Genomic DNA, 18,635 nt, shown 5'->3' on the forward strand with positions numbered 1-18,635 from the left:
AAGATGCTGTCTTTTTTCCATAGAATGGTTTTGGCTGCTTTGCCAAAAATCAAGTATTCATAGGTGTGTGAGTTTATTTCTGGGTTTTCTATTTGATTCCATTGATCCACCATTCTGTTTCTATGCCAGTAATATGCAGTTTTTATTACTATTGCTCTGTAGTACACCTTGAGATCAGGGATGGAGATACCTCCAATCAATCTGTTGTTGTACAGGATTGTTTTGGAAATTCTGGGTTTTTTGTTTCTCCATATGAAGTTGATAATTTTTCTCTCAAGGTCTGTAAAGAATTGTATCGTTAGATTGCTTTTGGCAGAATGGCCATTTTCACTATGTTAATCCTGCCAAGCCATGAGCACAGGAAATCTTTCCATCTTCTGATATCTTCGAAGTTTTTTTCAAACATATCTTTCACTTGCTTGGTTAGAGTCACAACAAGGTACTTTATGTCCTTTGTGGCTATTGTAAAGGGTGTTGTTTCTCTAATTTCTTTCTCAGCCCTTTTGTCTTTGGTATGCAGGAGGGCTTCTGATTTATTTTGAGTTAATTTTGTATCCAGCCACTTTGCCGAAGGTATTTATCAGCTGAAGGAGTTCTGTGGTTGAATTTTTGGGGTCGCTCATGTATACTATCATATTATCTGTGAAGAGTGAAACTTTGACTTCTTCCTTTCTGCTTTGTATCCCCTTGATCTCCTTTAGTTGTCTTATTGCCTTAGCTAGGACTTCAAGTACTAAGTTGAAGAGAGATGGAGAGAGTGGGCAGCCTTGCCTTGTCCCTGATTTCAGAGGGATTGATTGGAGTTTCTCTCCATTGAGTTTGATGTTGGCTATAGGCTTGTTGTATATTGCCTTTACTATGTTTAGATTTGTGCCTTATGTCCCTGATCTCTCCAAGACTTTAAACATGAATGGGTGTTGGATTTTGTCAAATGCTTTTTCGGCATCTAAGGAGGTGATCATGTGGTTTTTCTCCTTCAGTTTGTTTATATGGTGGATTACGTTGATGGATTTCCGTATATTGAACCATCCTTGCATGCCTGGAATGAAGCCTACTTGGTCATGGTGGATGATATCTTTTATGTGTTCTTGGATTTGGTTTGCAAGTATTTTTATTTTTTTAATGAAGTGGTTTTTTTTTTTTGTTGTTGTTGTTTGTTTTTGTTTTGTCTCTTTAACAAGCTATTAGTAACACTAAATAAAATTCTTTTACCTTCAGTTTCTGGTTATCCTTCCTGAAGGCAACATTTTTACCCTGATTTTCACCCATTCTTCCAGAAGTATTTTATATACTACAAACCAATGTATTTTAAAGGTGGACTCTGATGTTGAAGAACTTGAATATTGTGGAGTGGGCTGAGTAGATGCAGAATGACTTTTTTCCTTACTCTAAGCTTGCAGTTACCTCAGCACCGTTTGTGGATAGGGGGCTCCCGTCTCTGTATTCACTTGCTTCAGTGACTTATTCCACATGGAGAGAATGCTGTAGATCACACTGAAGAATAGACTTTAATCTTTCTCCCTTGTCATCTCGCTGTTCATTTCAGGGAGCTTCTCATAATTGGAGGTGTTGCAGCTCGGGATCAGCTGTCTGTTCTGGAGAACGGGGTAAGTTCTACTTTTGACTTAGGAATAAATTCTCTTTTGTCTAAAAAAAGTCAAATCCAGCTAAAATTAGCACAAGACCAGAGGAATGCACTGGCTGGAAGATGCCTTCTAACCAGAAGTTAAGGAACACTAGCTCTTTTTAAGTTTATCTGAAAGTCTGAGCTGATGTTTACCCATTGCTTCCTGATAATGTCCTTCTAACCTTTCTGATTAAAAGTCACTATTTACTTAGTGACTGACTTCATTTATTTTTATTGAAAAGCAAATGTTGAGTATAAGTATGGAGATAAAGTAGATTATGGAGAAAATAGAAGTTTTTGCAGCATTTGAAATGATGGGTAATGTTGAGACGGCTCTGAGTTCAGACACATGTAAGGGAAGTCTTAGAGACTGCTTAGATGTGCCAGTGTATAGGACAAAACCAGGACTCTGGTCCCTATTATTTGCGACTTCATAAAATTATATATATATATATATATATATATATATATATATATATATATATATGTAATGAACTTCTTACAAGTCTCCCTTACTTCTTTTCCTTAATATTTAATTGTGAAATCTAGACTATTTTGTACTAAGTCTGTTTTCTTTCATTTTCATCCCTGCAAAACTAAATTTGATGTTGAATGGATTGTTATTTGACTTGCCATAGTATGTTAAAAGCAAGGAATCATAATAATGTACTTGTTAATGCTATTTTTAAATGGGTAATGTTACTCTGATATGTTCGTAGTGTGGTTTTATTTTTTTTATTTTTTTTTTTTTTTAGTGATTAGTGACTTTAATAGGTTCATTCTTGACCTTTGGTTTTCAAAATTAGTCTTCCCATAGTATATTAGGATTTCTGCCTGTTTTCCCACTATAGAGTTTTTAGAAAATTAGATCTGCATTTGTTAGTCATATCTCAGTTTGTGGGCTAGGGTGATGGCTTAGTCAGTAGTGTTTGCTGTGCAAGCATGAGGGTATAAGTTCGATCCCAACCCCAACATATGAGCTAGATGTGAGGCTGGGAATGAAGCTTTGTAGGTAGAGTGCTTGTATAGCATACATGAAGCCCTGGGTTCAGAACCCAGCATTGCCTAAGTAATACATGGCGGTACACATCTGTAGTCCCACCACTTGGGAAGTAGTGAGAAGCATCTTGGACAAAGTCAGACTTGTTAGTCTGTATTTATAATCCCAGTGCTGGAAAGGAAAATCCCTGAGGCCTGGTGGCCAGCCAGCCTGGCCTTCTCAGCAAGAGACCTTGTCTCAAAAAAGAAGGTGAAAAACAATTGAGGAAGACACCTGATGTCAGCCTTTGTCCTCCCATACATGTGTACATACACGTACAACATGTGTATACACACACACACACACACACACACACACACACACACACACACACATACACTATGCTCACAGAAGCCTTTGGCAAAGGAAAGATTATTTCATTGTTTTCTTGGCAGAATTCAGTTCTGTTCCGTTCTTAAAGGAGTCTCTATGCTTTTTCTGCTTCTTTTCATCCCAAATTTTCCACCATCACCTCTATGTCATCCTTCAGGTCAGCCTTTGCACTGTTTATGTTTTATACTAGAGTTCAAGTTAGCTTTGGAGGTAGAGGATAGAATTATTTTAGCTTATAACTTCCAAGGGCGCTGTATTGTGTGCCATGTACTGTTATACACAGCATATAAATACTTCTCTCAAAGTTGTCTAGCAGCTGCTTGTCAAGCCTGTGATAACCTAGATCTATTTTGTCACTGAGGAGGGAGGAAACTTAGCTGGTTGGTTAGAATCCTGCCCCAAAGAGGTGTTACACACAGCCTTAGAGTGATACTTTATTTTCTGCGCTGCACCTGTCCCTGTGATTGGCATATATAGTAGAGTCCTTTTTTGTTTGTTTGTTTGGTTGGTTGGTTGGTTTTTCGAGATGGGGTTTCTCTGTGTAGCCTTTGCTATCCTGGACTCGCTTTGTAGACCAGGCTGTCATTGAACTCAGAGTTCCGCCTGCCTCTGTGTCATCCTCTGCCTCTTCCTCCACCTCCGACTCCCCAAGTGCTAGGATTACAGGCATTTACCACTGCTCCGGGCTTATAGTACACTCAGTTCATTCAATAGGTTTGTATTGTACATTTCATGGGTATTTTTTAATTTGAAATTTGTTTGTAGTTAAACTCCCTGAGTTTAAACATAAGGAGTCTGGGGGGCTTTCTTGGATTCTTTGTGTCCTTCCTTGCAGATGCTCTACCACTGAAGTACAGCTGCAGCTCCTGCATACACTTTCTTATTCACATCTTGCAGGAGCCCTCTGAGATGATACTTGTCCCTAGTTTTACATATTAGGAAGTGAGCATATATCAAATATTTAATAACTGGCCAAAGAATGAAAAAGTTACAGGTAGAACTTGATGGTAATGTTCCTAATACTTGCCTTATATACTTGGCTATGAGCTATGTGAGGGAGAATGAAAAGTGTTGCAAATTTTGTGCTGATTTAGGATGCAGTACTGTTAGCATTTGTGTAGGTTTGACATTTTTATGATAGAAAGTTAAACTTAGTATCATTTCAGTTTGACCCTTTCTTAAAATATTTTTTTTAGATTTATTTTATCTGTAATAGTGTTTTATTTGCACACATATATGTGTGCCATGTATGTGCCTAATCTATGTAACTTAGAAGAGGCAATTCTGTCATTGGAACTGGAGTTATGGATGATTGGGAACTGCTGTGTGGACTCTGGGAACCAAACCCAAATGCTCTGCAAATGCAACAATTGTTCTTAACCTGAGCTACCTCTCCAGCCCCATAGATGCCTTTTCAGGTTTAGACTCAGAGTTTGAATCTCTGCGGGTACCCACCTGTTTTTTTCTTTTTTGTTTGTTTGTTTGTTTTGTTTTGTTTTTTTAATACATGCTTTATATATTAGATTATATTTAAAAGTTATACCAAATCAGTTTCCAAAGTCATCATATTATTTTAAAATGTAACATAGATGTGATGTATAGCATTATCTATCCATAATGACCTTAAATACCTTTGCATTGACTGTCACTATTTCAGTGTTAACATGTTTGTTTGAAATAGAAATGCCATTTTGCTGTTTTAAAGTAATTACGATCTTTCATTTTGCCTTGGGTGTTGCTTTTGGCTTTTCAGGTTGATATCGTCGTCGGTACACCAGGAAGATTAGATGATTTGGTGTCAACTGGAAAGCTCAACTTGTCTCAAGTTAGATTCCTGGTCCTGGATGAAGCAGTATGTTGAAATAATATTCATATTTTTAGAGAGTATGCTTATATTTTTCATAAAGATTTATAAAGTGATCCTATTACCTAAATATTATAGTTAAGCACATTTTCATCTAATATATATATATTGCTACACATACAGTTGACTTTTTGTATCTGCATATTAAATTAAGCTTGAATAAAAAAACATTTGAAAAAATTCATTTATATTGAACACATGTAGACATTTTGCCCCAATAATACAGTGTGACAGCTATTTACATAGCATTCACACTGCACGCAAGTTTGAGAAATGTGACTTGTAGGTGGAGAAAATGTATAATTTACACCAGAAACTTGAGCATTGAATTTAGGGATCCAGCAGGGGTCCTAGCACTGAATTATTTTAGGGAGTTGAAATCAAGTTTTGAGGAATTTAGGCAAGGAAATACCTCATTATTTGGTTCATTGAAGTATGTTTAATGATCTGTTACATGGATATGTCATGGTTTGTTTAATTACTCTCTGACAAGTTACATAGTTTGCTTTTTTACTCCAAGTAGCTGTGCATACATTATTTTTTATTCAATAATTATTTATGTTGAGATGCAAATGTGGACCATCTGGAAGGACATAAATGTGATTGAGGCTTTTGAAATACTCTTTCAAATTATTCTCAAGATGGGCTTATTTCCTAGCACTGAAACTTTTTCAGTTTTCAAATTAAAATTATTCTCTTAAGGACATGTGGGGGGTTTTGTGTTTCTGTTTTTTATATTTATTTATTTTTTTTCTGAGACAGGATTTCTCTGGGGTAGCTTTGACTGTCCTAGACTTGCTTTGTTGATCAGGCTGGCCTCGAACTCACAAATATCCACCTGCTTTTGCCTCCCTGAGTGCTGGGATTGCAGGGTACTGCACAGCACCCAGCAAGTACAAGTATTATAAACTGTTGTGTTCATCCTAGAATACTGAAGTATGGTTTGGATTTATTTATTTATTATGCCTTTTTTTGTATTCTAGTCACAAGGAACCTAAAGTTGAACTTATAACTTGTCTTTAGGTATTCATCAGGTCATAATTTGTAAATATAGGTATATGTATATACATGTTACTTCTCTTATCTTGCATTTTAAATTAGACAATTAAAAGGTTTTGATACTGATTAAAAACTCTTTTCTTCTACAGGATGGGCTTCTCTCTCAAGGTTATTCTGACTTTATTAACAGGATGCACAGTCAGATTCCTCAGATTACTTCTGATGGAAAAAGACTTCAGGTATCAAATGACTAATGCAGCTCAGAACTGCATGTAGACAATTAGTACTCGCTGTTACAGGAACAAAGAGTTTTGTTTTAAGAATCATGATTAAGTTCATTGTCTATATTTTCTTTGTTATCATCTAGTCACAGCCGTGTGTGTGTGTGTGTGTGTGTGTGTGTGTGTGTGTGTATGTGTGTACTAAAAGCCGCTTTTAGAAACAAAGGTCATTGCAGACGACCCTAAGGTTTTCTCAGCAGTTCTACCTGCAGAGCCCTGAGCACTTCTAGTCTAGTTATCGATGCTGCTTCTTTACAAGCAAAAGCAGCTTCAGCCAATGACAGCCACCTAACCTTCAGAGTAATTATTTCTGAAAACATTACCCTTTCTTTTCTCATCCTTCCATCAGAAGCATTTGAAAGGTAGAAACTTTTACGAGAAGGGGATGAATAATAACTTGTGTCTTTTGATTTAAAAAAAATAAGAAATAAAAATAAAACCCAACATCATAGAGGGAGCGATGGCAAGGTTTTTGTGTAATGGTGAAGGGCCTGACAGCCTGCCGGTGTCAAACTGTTAATAGTTATTACATGGAGTTGGGTATTGGCTTTGTCTTGATTGGTAGCCTGCCAATGTCATACTGTTAGTTACACATGGGGTCAGGTATCGCATGTGTTTTAGATTTCCTGACTACTATACTTTGATCTCTTCTCAACCATTATTAGTGTGATTCTCAAGACATAAAATAAATAATAAAAAAGCTGGTGTGGTATAATGCTGATTGTTATAAAATAAAAGTTGATTTAAATTTGAGTTTTCTGTCTCTAGGTGATTGTTTGCTCTGCTACTTTGCATTCTTTTGATGTAAAGAAACTATCTGAGAAGATAATGCATTTTCCCACATGGGTTGATTTGAAAGGAGAAGATTCTGTTCCAGATACTGTGCACCATGTTGTTGTCCCTGTAAATCCGAAAACTGACAAGCTCTGGGAAAGGCTGGGAAAAAACCACATCCGAGTAAGTGCTGTGGGATATGAACATTTGTATGGTGAGCCACTCTCTTTAGGCTGAATCCTTCCTTAACATCCCCATCCTTTTTTTATCTCTCCCTTTCAACAGACTGATGATGTACACGCAAAAGATAACACAAGACCTGGTGCTAACAGTCCAGGTAAGCTGAAAGAATTGGTAGAATATGTTAAAGATCTTGGAAATGATTCATTTGTTCCTGTTCCAATTATTCTTATGAAAAATGTGAGATATGACATACAAAGTTAGAATGGGAAAAATAAAAGTAATAAGAAAAATCAAGAAATGAGCAAACTACTACCATTTAGCTTAGGGAAAGAATGTTAATCGCTAAACTTAGACACTAGTTTTATGGACTCAAATTTTTAAGTCTTTTTGATTATAAACTATAGATCATAGAAAACCAGCAAATTTGTCTAGAGACAGATTTATATTGATCCTGAAATTGCAAAAAGATGAGGGATGTTGGAAGCTGCCTTTAGCTATAATGTTGAAACACAAATAATCTGGATTTCTTAATTATTTTTGTGATTGTTTTGACTTTTTTGGTGTGTGATTCGGGGCCTTAAACACATTTATATTGTTTGGCCTTAGTACTATTTGTGTGCAGCACTTCATGTTCTCAAATAGAAACTGTACTCACTGATAAGTTTTGAAGAAGCCTAATATTTGTCTCAGTGCAGTGGAGATAGCCTGTGAGACAATTTGTTTCATGGCCATAATATTTCAAAAATTTCTAAAGGTACATTAGGATACCAGTGCTAATACCTAAGTGGATGGATCTTTGACTTGTTAGATAGACTGCATGTCTGACACCAGATGTCTTCAGTGGGTCCTTAGAAGAGCTCAGAATGTATCTGCTTGTTGGTTGACTTCACTGAGCAGTTTGTAACATGTGTCTGAAAGGTAGATTCATTGAAATCTTGACTAGAGCTCCTTAAAAATCGGGTTTACTTTTAACTCCTTTTGGCATGATCCATAGTCACTTATCCTCCCTGTTGAAGAAAAGCAGAGAAACTGCCTGTTAAGCACAAACTGTTAACCCATGGTTAAAGAGTACACTTTATAAAGTACCAGTTGTTAATGTGTCCTGTATTGCTTTTGTAAAGCTTTTGCTTACTCTCCATTACAATTGGAGACGACCAGAGAATGTTTAGAAATAGGTTGGGATATTGGACTAAAAGTGTGTTTTAGCAGAGGAGTAACAGCAGTAACAACACTTTCCAGGGAGAGAAATGGGGGAGCATGACTGAAATGCTCGTAACCAGGTTTTTATTCCTCATTGGTGGTGCTAGATTGGTTAGACTTACTAATGTCCTTAAGAAGGGTTAAGATAATCCAATAATCATGTCTTAAGCATAAGGGAAGTTAATGTGAGACATAATTAATGCTTGAGAGGAAAGTACCAAGTTTTGGAGTGTGGCTTTTGTGTTAGTGTGTTTGCACGTGCGTGTTTCTTTTTAAAAGGTTGTGGGGGGGTGTCTGTGTGTGTGAGAGAGAGTAACAGACAGATAGACCCATAAGGAGCATATAAGACATTGACAGAAACAAAATAAATGAAGCAATGAATTAACTCAGTATTTCACTATCATAGTATGCCTTGTCTGTAGCATACAAGGATTTTTAGGGAGAGTTAAGTAATATGTCTGACTGATAATGTGTGCTCATGACATCTTCAGATTGACTTTCTGTTGCTTTTTCTGTTGTTGCAATGGTAATCAAGAGATGTGGTCTGAAGCCATTAAAATACTGAAGGGGGAGTATGCTGTTCGAGCAATCAAGGAACACAAGATGGATCAAGCAATTATCTTCTGTAGAACTAAAATTGACTGTGATAACTTGGAGCAGTACTTCATGCAACAAGGAGGAGGTAAATTTTTACTCACTTTTTTCCTCATTTCATAGATTGTTAGTCTCTCATTGATAAAAGCTAGAAAGCATGAAGAATTTAAGGCAGTGATGGCACATTAACCTGTCTGTGTCTATGCCATACTTTTCTGTAGATCAGCCCTGGGATAAATAATGAACTTTTTCACAGTGCTACAGTCTTCATTAATATGAACCTGGATCACAGAATTCTAAGGCTATAGATCTAGATTACTGATTAATACTAACATTTAAAATATAATAACTAAAATAATAGAATGTGTATTTTCTAAACTGATAATAGAATGGGAATAAGGAAAACACCCTGAATAAAGCTAAAGGAAGAAAGAAGCCAGGCACAGTGGTACACGGTGGTACTTCCAGCTCTTGGGAGACAGAAGCTGGAGAATCATGAGGTCACTAAGGCACATACCAAGCTTTGGTCAGCTGAGCTACAATAGTGAGATAGTATCTCAAATACTCAAGAGCTGGGGATATAGTTAAGTAGTAGAACTTGCTTGGTTATAAGTAAGACTCCTGGTTCAATTTCTAGACCTGGAAGAAATAAAATACATGTTAGGAATCACAGAATAAGATCAGTATTGTAAAAAAAAAAACTAAATATATCCAAGTGTCGGTGAACCAAAGTCTTCTGCTAAGGTCATGTAGAGTATTAATCTAGATGAGCATTAGGTATATGCTGTTAAAAAGAATTACCAAAAAACCCAAGGAAAACATTAAAAACTGCTGGTTTGCAAGGTACACATTCTGTTATGTTAGTGATGACATGTTGAATTTTAATATTAAGCTTAGCACACACATATAAACACGTGGTGAAATACTAATCTATAGATCTAAAAAGAGATGAAGTAGGCATTAAACAAAAATGATAGTAGAGATAAAGGCTCATACTGTGGTGAAGATGTAATGATGCAAACCTTGCAAATAAATAAAAATTCTACACTAGTATTAACTAGACCCAAAGTCTATACAGGGTAGTGAATTTCTCTACAGGTAGAACAGGCATTAGAATGGAAACTGTATTTTCACATTAGATGTTTTTTTATGTTTAGATGGTTTTGTTTCTTAATATGTAAATCAGTTTAGAAATTTTTCTAATCAGAATGGAAATGCAAAAATGTGAAACCACTGTACTTAGCCAAAAATGAAACATCAAGTTTTGCCAAGGCTATAGAACATACCTGAGTACTCTAACCTGTTGTTGGAAATACAAAGTGGTAAAGCCACTTGGGTCAAAGAATAGTATGTTCTTTTACAAATTTGTATAGTAAGCTGGGCATGGTGACACATGCCTTTAATCCCAGCTTCTTGGAATGTTGAGACAGGAGTTAGATGAAATTTAAATTTTTCTTAAAAGCACATCAGTGTTAATGTTTCATGGAGTTTTCTGTGTATTGGGGATGTGTGTATATTTGTGTAGGGATGTGAACACAAGCCTGTGGAGGCCAGAGGTGGACATCTTGATTACTCCCCACTTGACTTTTTGAGACATTCTCACTGAACCTGGAGCTAATGGATCCAGCTACGCTTCCTGACCAGAGAGCTCCAGGGTCTACCTGTCCACCCCACATTCAGTGCTGGGGTTAAAGAAGCCAACACTGTGCCCAACTTTTACATGGGTGCTAGGAATCTGAGCCCACATCTCCATGCTTACACTTTACCAGCTGTCTCCCAGCCTTTGATGGAATTTATTTTAATGGTATTTTGCCTGAGACAGAAAGCTTGTTACTTTCATTTGTGCCAAATTGGTGTGTAGATTATTATAGACACGTGGTATTATAGTCTTGGGCACGATACTCTTCAAGGTCAGATGTTAAATATGTTTTTCACTAGGACCTGATAAAAAAGGACACCAGTTCTCATGTGTATGTCTTCATGGTGACAGAAAGCCCCACGAGAGAAAGCAAAACTTGGAAAGATTTAAGGTACAATGCCTGGTTACCTGGATTTCCTTATTATTTAAAGGGGTTGATTACAGTGTTCTTTCTGCCACTTAATATCATTAAAACAGTTCTTGTCTTAATTTACCCATACATCCTCACTGTGGCAGAAATTAGTCATCTTTGACACTCAGATAATAAATTTCATGTTTGCTGTCAGCTACTCTACTCTCCTTCATAATGTGATCAGTAAACTATTCTTTGACATACATACATACAGACATACATACATGTAAATATACATTCATTCATACATACATATTTTGTCTGGTAGATACTTGTTTAGAAGTATGGGATAGGTAAACTATGTCTATGAACTTTTTTTAAAGTGCACGAATACTTGTAAACAATTTTCTTTGCTATGAAATGAGTCCTCATTAGAGTTTGGTAGTATAGAAGCAAATATGCCTTGTTTTACCATTATTCCAAGTGCACCTTTCCAAGTGCTTTGTTGCATTCCGATGGCCTTCAGAGCTCTTGGTGTGTGCAATGGGCCTTCTTCATTTAGAACCCAACCTGTGTAGTTTCTTTCCACTAAAATTCCAGTTCACCAGAGTGTTCATTGCTGTACTGGGTGGGTATTTTTTCTGAGATGCATGGTATGGAAAAAGATGGGACATATCAGGCTTAGATTGGTTCATGCTTCCATGCTATGTATCACTGATGTTCCCTGGATTCATTTCACCAAGTTCACCGCCATTTGTCTTGGCTACTTCACTAGACCAAAAGTTATTGTGCTCTTCTCACCTCCAAATCTGCATTTTCTTTTGCACAAACGCATCCATAGGCTAATTTATATTTCCTTTGTAAGCACTAGGGGTTATTCCTTCTTTGGAATTTTGTCTGTTACCAAAAAGTGTAACTTCAGGGTACTATATCTGGTATTCTAGCTTTATTTGTTTTTGAGATTTTTTTCTTAAATGGGTGTTTTGTTTGTATCGTGTGTGTGCAGTGTCCACAGAATTCAAAAGAGAGTGTTGAATCCTCTGGATCTGATATTACAGATTGTTAGTGCTATGTAGGGGTTGGGAATGGAATCTAGGTCCTCTAGAAGACCAGTCAGTGCTCTTAACCACTCCCATGGGAGATGAACCATCCCCCATCCTTTAGGCAATTTTAATATAAAAAATAAAGACAGCACTTTTGTTTTTGTGTTCTGTTCTATTATGTATTTTGAGGTTCCAAAGATATTGTTAAAGACTAAAGATAAAGCCAGATTTTAGCAATGGCTTAATATCACTGGTATACAAAAAACAAGGCAACCATTAATATCTTGTTCAGCAGAACATAGAATGAAGCTTCAAGATTTGTTCCAGTAGGTTATTATGTCCAAACTGCTAATCTGAAAGTAGTATTTAATCCTCTTAGTGAAAAGAATGTTTGTTTTTATGTTTTATGTGTTTACTGATATGTGACTCCTTTTCTCCTTTCTTTTAGAAAGGAGATGTGAGATTCTTGATTTGCACAGATGTAGCTGCTAGAGGAATTGACATCCACGGTGTTCCTTATGGTAAGAAGACACTTGATGCTTTACACGTTAACCTTACAAACAAATGGCAGCTGGTAACCATTGCCTTTATTTACAGTTATAAACGTCACCCTGCCTGATGAAAAGCAGAACTATGTGCACCGGATTGGCAGAGTGGGACGAGCTGAAAGGTACTGGTCAATTTCATCCCCCTTTGAGCTTCTGTGCTTCAGAAATGAAGTCTAATACACGCTTTGAAATCTTTCAGGATGGGCCTGGCCATTTCCCTGGTGGCAACAGAGAAAGAAAAGGTAATCTTCCCAGTCTCTGGTTGAGTCATTGTGAGCTATGTTTTTGATGTGGGAAGCAGCTTTTGTGTGGGAAAGCAGCTCGATTTCCTATTGATTGGAGTCAGTCACAAACAGAAGTATGTGAACATTTTATGGCATTTTTTCCCTCTGAATTTAACAGGCAAATAGTAGCAATATGGCTTACAAAGGAAGGAGCAAAGTATGAATATTTCTAATAACCTTAATATAGTTTTTCAATAAAAAAACTATTTAAATATTATAGTATGATGCCATTAGGGGTGACCATATGTTTGTGTGTGTGTGTATAGAAACATAAATATATATAAACACATATATACATATATAATTATGGTTTATGGGGAAACTTTTACAAGGTCTCCTCTGTATCTTTTTCTCAAATTTATGTACACACTTCCCCTATGTGCTTTATTTTTCTTGGATATAAACAGACTTTTGAAAGTATTAATTTTAACACAACATTCTCCAGTATTTATCCCCTCCCCACTGCCAGGAACACCTTTTAGTAGCCCAGACTGTCCTCAGACTTGACCTTCCTTGCCTTAGCTGGGTTCACAGACATGTACGACCACACCTAAGCACATATGCCTCTTTGGACATCAGTTTTGATGTTAGTTTGTTTGGTTTGAGAATTTTTTTTTCCTATTATTTTGTAACTCATATTCTTTTGTGTTATTGCCAGAAAAACTCCGATCTATTCAGTGAGCCATCAAGTAATAGCCATTGGATAAAACACATTATACATATATTATACATATATATATATATATAATATAAACATATGTATTTTTATATATTATATAAAACACATATTTAGTGTTTTGAGGAAATAAAAAGTTAAAAAATGTAGGACAAAATATTTAGTTTCTCCATCTGTACATGGTCATGTTTTTTCTCCATTTAATGTAGGTTTGGTACCATGTATGCAGCAACCGTGGGAAAGGGTGCTATAACACTAGACTCAAGGAGGATGGTGGCTGTACCATCTGGTACAATGAAATGCAGGTGAGACTTTGCCAGTACTCCCAGAGACTTTATTGAAATTTATAAGCAGACTGCATTCATCTGGAAAAGTTTTGTCTCAGTGATGAGAGGAGTAACTGACTAATACTGTTATTTGTAAGCTGCAGCATATCTAGCTTCCATTTGTATTAAGCATTCTGGCTTACCTAGTTTATTTAATGCTGTTGCAGTGAAACTCTTATCAAGTGAAATTTTTTATCTGAAGTATTTTAATATTCTCTTTTTTAGCTACTTTCTGAGATAGAAGAACACCTGAACTGTACCATTTCCCAGGTTGAGCCAGATATAAAGGTCCCAGTGGATGAATTTGATGGGAAAGTTACATATGGTCAAAAAAGGGCTGCTGGCGGTAAGCTTTCAGATGTTTAGTGTATTCTGGCTCCCTGCCTCTCCATATTGCACCCAATGTTTATAACCCAGGCAGGACCCAACCCAAGATCCTCCTGTCTCAGCCTTCTGAGTGCTGTGGTTATAGGCGTGTACCACCACACTTGGCTGAATTTGCCTCTTTGAGTGTCATTTATGAAGACCATGATTTTGTTCATTATGCTAATAGTATATTATTAGCATGTTAATTATTTTCTACTAATTACTCTCCAGTGCTTTATTACCACTTGGCTTGCAGCATTTTATTGTATGATCTGTATGAGAATGAGGGACAGCAAATTAGCTGATGGTCTTGAAGTTTTCATATCAAGAGTACTTGAACTTTTAATGAACTATTAGGAAATGACTATTAAAGGTAATTTTGAACAAAGAATCAGAAGTCTTTAATGGAAGTGTCAAACTCATTTAGTGTTCTCTTTGCCCAGAATAATTCTGAATGTTTTAGATTCAGGATAGATTAATGGTTTGAAAACTAAGAGAATGGTGGGTATTGAGGCAACAATTAATGAAGCTTGATTACTAATATATATTGGAATTCTTGATTTAAAATTTTAAAGCTAAATGTTCTGGAGAAAACTTGCCTGGTAGTAAGTTTTTATTGCTAGAAGTGGTATTTGAAGTGGTAGAATTGAGCCCAAGTCTTCCTGACAAGTGCTTCAAGCGTGTTATTTACATTGCTTTATGATTTTTGTGTGTGTGGCGTGCAGGTGGAAACTATAAAGGCCATGTGGACATCCTGGCACCTACTGTTCAAGAGTTGGCTGCCCTTGAAAAGGAAGCACAGACATCTTTCCTGCACCTTGGCTACCTTCCCAACCAGCTGTTCAGAACCTTCTGATTCCTGTAGATGGAGTAGCATTGGAGTAATAAAGTCTGTAGTCTTAACTCTAACACAGTGGTACTGCTTCCAGGCAGCAGTATTTATAGTAACTAAGCTATTACTGCTAACTCTAGCATGTCAGGAAACACAAATCATAGGAATTCTTCATAAAATGGCAGTCTAATGAAAATAAATACGACAAATATATTTTTATGAAGGTTTGTGTCTTCTTTTAAAGTTACATTTTTTTTTTCTTTTAAGAACACTGGGCTTGTGAAATACAGTTTATGGATGTATGGATGTGACCCAGGACCCACATGAAACCCAGATCCAATATCTTTTGAGTGGAATTTTTCACAGGAGTGATGCTAGGAGAGTTGTAACAAGAAAGAAGAGCAAGGGATCCCAAAGCTGAAGGGCTTTTTGACTAATTTGGAAACCAGGAGGGTGCTTGGGAATTCATTATGGTTTGCTATGTATGGATTGATGACTAATGTTGGTGACAGTGAAGGAGTCACTGAATTTTTTTTTTCAAGAACCTCTTTTTGTAGATGATATACAGAAGGACAAAATGATTTTTCTGTCCCTCTGTGTTCTAAAATTAGTTAATTACAGTCCTTAAGATTAAAATTCTGTACTTGAGATTAAAATACCTCAGGAGAAATTTAAAATACATACAACTAAATTGCTGTTTGTGCCTTTGGACCCCTAGGTAAGGAAGTAGTTTCAGGGGTAGAATCTCATCCTAGAGATTCCCTAAGAACATGTGATGGTTTTCAAACATTTTACAATGGAATATCCCAGTAAAATCTCAAGAAATACACAGCCACCAGTGGGAAAGCCATCACTGATGCTTTAGTTCCAGAGCTTTGTGCAAAGTGATTGAGGATACCAGTCTTTAACTTCTAGACCGGTTTCTTTAGAGATGTCCTAGAACTGCTGTCATATCTCATGGCCAGGCGAAGACCGCTCTTTGCATGCTCCGCACATTAACCACTCTTTAGAAATGGATGTTTAGATGCATAGCATCAAAGACAGGACTGAAGTTCAGGTTGGTTAAATAGTAAGAGCTAGAAAGAATCTCCCTGATCCTCTTGTTACAGCCTTGTTTTAGTGGGCCTCTGGTTGATAGAACTACAAACAGAACTTGAATTTCTTGGGTTTTCTTGTTTGTTCTCGGAGCCACTGTTGAAAACCATTCTGACATTCACTAGACAGCTAGGAACAATGCTGACTTGAGCTGGTTGACAGGGGGAGATTCAGTTTGTGATTCAAGTTGCTATCTAACTTTGAGCTGTTGAAGGAGAAACTTTCATGTTAAAGGACCCAAAGTTGGGAGGTGGTGTGTGGGGGGGGTGCTCTTTGGAGACCTGACCTGACCTGCTGTCTCTTTCCCTACTTCCCCACTAATGCTTTCTTGTACTTGTGCCAGTGGGAAGCCTGTGAGTCAGTTATTCTTTAAGCCTGGTTGTTATTGATGACTGAGCCTGAGGGATGCTTTCCTTTTAGAAATTGGAGCTCCTGCATCTTAGTAGGTTCTCCTTCCTGGTATCCAGTCAGTGGGGTGTGAATGAAGGGAATGGTTGTCACCTCTGCCCCTTTTTCAGTTCTTTCCCTCACTTGGGCTGGACCTTGGATGCAGGACTAGTGTGCCAGTAGATTCCAATGGTTCAGAGGGATACTTGGGAAATGGCAGAGACCTCATGAGGGACCTCATGGCTTACCCTAGAAAGTAGCCGCTCATTCCCTGTGAATTTTCTGGTACAGTACCAGATGTTATCTGAGTTGCTGCATGCTCAGATCTTGGTCACAGAACTTTGGCCTCTGCCTCAGAGCACTCGAGGCCATGGAAAGGCTAAAACATGTTAAAAATATTAACTTTCTGACTCGGCTTCCTTGTCCCTTCCTTATTAAATTCTACAGAAACTGAAATGCCTCTCACACGTTTGGGTCAATCTTTCTACACTTCAGTGCATGATGGGTCTAGCCTTCTCAGCCACCATCTTCAGGCTTTGATTGTGAGGGCCACTCCCACATGGTGACTGGAGTGGTTCTGTGCTTGAAGAGCTGGGGTGTATTTCCAATCTTAATAAGTTTGTAACAGTCCATCAAAGCACTGCGATGATTTATCACAATGGTCCCCCAAAGCTGATGAGCACTGAGGGGAACTTGAAAGGATGTGAACTTCACAGTAGGCCTGGCTAGAATCTGATTTCAACTCATATATATTCAGTATAGCAGAGGGCAAGGTCACTAGCTTCACACTAAGCTGTGGTTCCTTCATGAAAATAATTTGCATTATTTTGTAGTCTTTCAGGCATTCAGCAAAGTTGAGTAGATGAGAGGCACACCAAATTTCTTAAGTATTCACATTATTCTCATTGTCCTTGTACTACACACAGTACTGCAGTGTGCTTCTTTCTTCTGTCTTAGAATGGTTTCCTAAACATTGAATTCAAGACTGAACATTGTACTATTTTTCAGGGCTGCCAGTGCCAGCTTACTTTCTGAAAGGGTTATGCGGGTTGACATTCACATTAACAACACACAGAGTCCTGTGGAATACATTTTATGAACTGAAATAGAACTTGTACCTAAGCCTTTGTTTTTGTGTTGTTTATAGAGTGTACATCAGTGCTAGAGAGAAGCAGACAGGAGGCGCTTCCCACTTGACTCCTTACCTCTGACTCTCCCTCCCTGTGGCTTCCACCACCACCACTGCATTATAGTATAAACTAAGATCTAAGCTTGCAGTTGGCTTGCTTTTTTTTTTTTTCTTTCCTTTTTCAAGGTAGAACTGTGTGGCAATGACTCAGAACTGCCCCAGATCTTGAAAGAAAGAAAAGACTTGGTTCCCAGCCAATTCTAAATGGGCAAAACCGTTTAGTCACATTCCTCACCTTGTTTTGACTTAACAGAGAAAATATGCGCTTCATTGCTATTTGAATGAGATATGTGAAGTGGGGAGGGGGTGAGGGAGGCTAGGGGAAGGAGGGGGTGTAGGTAAATATACAAGGAAACCCAGGGTAGATTCTCTTACAGCACTCTTACCATTAGACTGCAGATACTGGCATTTTCCAAGTACTACTAGCTGCCCCAAAGTGCTCTTTTTTTGTGGGGGTGGGAGAAGAAATATTAGAACAAAAATGTGATGGTACAGGAAGGAAAGGGAGGGATAATGTTTCTCTAAAGTAATTGTGAAGGATGCCTTTCAAGGGAGGAAGAGATGAGAACTATAAGGGCTTCCTTTAGGGGAGGAGGAGATGGGTTTTACAGGGTTCCTGGGGGAAGGAGATAGGGCATTATAGGGGCCTCTCTAGAGGCAAAAGAAGGTGGAGGCCTATAGGATGTTCCTTTAGGGAGAGAAGATGGTTTTTTTCACGGTCCCTCTGAGGGGAGATTGGGGCATTATAGGGAGAGGAGAAGATGGAGAATTTTTGCTGTTGGTTTCTGTTCAGTTGTTTTTGATTCATTAAAAATCCTTTAAAGCTCTAGCTAGTTACTTTGTTTCTTTCTGATATCCCACTGTGGTTAAACTATTGAGGGACATCTGGAAGGTTTTTGTCATCCAGGAGGCCTGCATTTGATTCCAGTAATAGTTACAGACTTCTCTTCAGCCCACTAACATGGAGACTCTGTTAGCTCAAGGACAGGACCCAGACCATCTGC

The 18,635-nt window shown here is 37.6% G+C and overlaps 1 protein-coding gene across 1 annotated transcript in view; it reads left to right on the forward strand.

Moving 5' to 3' along the window:
- Positions 1-15,183, forward strand: part of Ddx1 (DEAD-box helicase 1) — a 30,897-nt gene extending 15,714 nt beyond the window's left edge. The window contains exons 14-26 of the mRNA XM_055625665.1: positions 1,547-1,607; positions 4,753-4,851; positions 6,012-6,101; positions 6,912-7,100; positions 7,203-7,254; positions 8,836-8,982; positions 10,833-10,924; positions 12,377-12,449; positions 12,526-12,598; positions 12,676-12,718; positions 13,646-13,741; positions 13,988-14,108; positions 14,854-15,183. Coding sequence (XP_055481640.1) covers positions 1,547-1,607; positions 4,753-4,851; positions 6,012-6,101; positions 6,912-7,100; positions 7,203-7,254; positions 8,836-8,982; positions 10,833-10,924; positions 12,377-12,449; positions 12,526-12,598; positions 12,676-12,718; positions 13,646-13,741; positions 13,988-14,108; positions 14,854-14,984 — 1,267 coding nt within the window. The 3' untranslated portion in view covers positions 14,985-15,183. The remainder of the gene's footprint in view (positions 1-1,546; positions 1,608-4,752; positions 4,852-6,011; positions 6,102-6,911; positions 7,101-7,202; positions 7,255-8,835; positions 8,983-10,832; positions 10,925-12,376; positions 12,450-12,525; positions 12,599-12,675; positions 12,719-13,645; positions 13,742-13,987; positions 14,109-14,853) is intronic.
- Positions 15,184-18,635: the final 3,452 nt, after the last annotated feature.

Source organism: Psammomys obesus, unplaced genomic scaffold, assembly GCF_907164565.1.
Source record: "Psammomys obesus unplaced genomic scaffold, mPsaObe1.curated_primary_1811, whole genome shotgun sequence".
NCBI classification, from domain to species: Eukaryota; Metazoa; Chordata; class Mammalia; order Rodentia; family Muridae; genus Psammomys; species Psammomys obesus.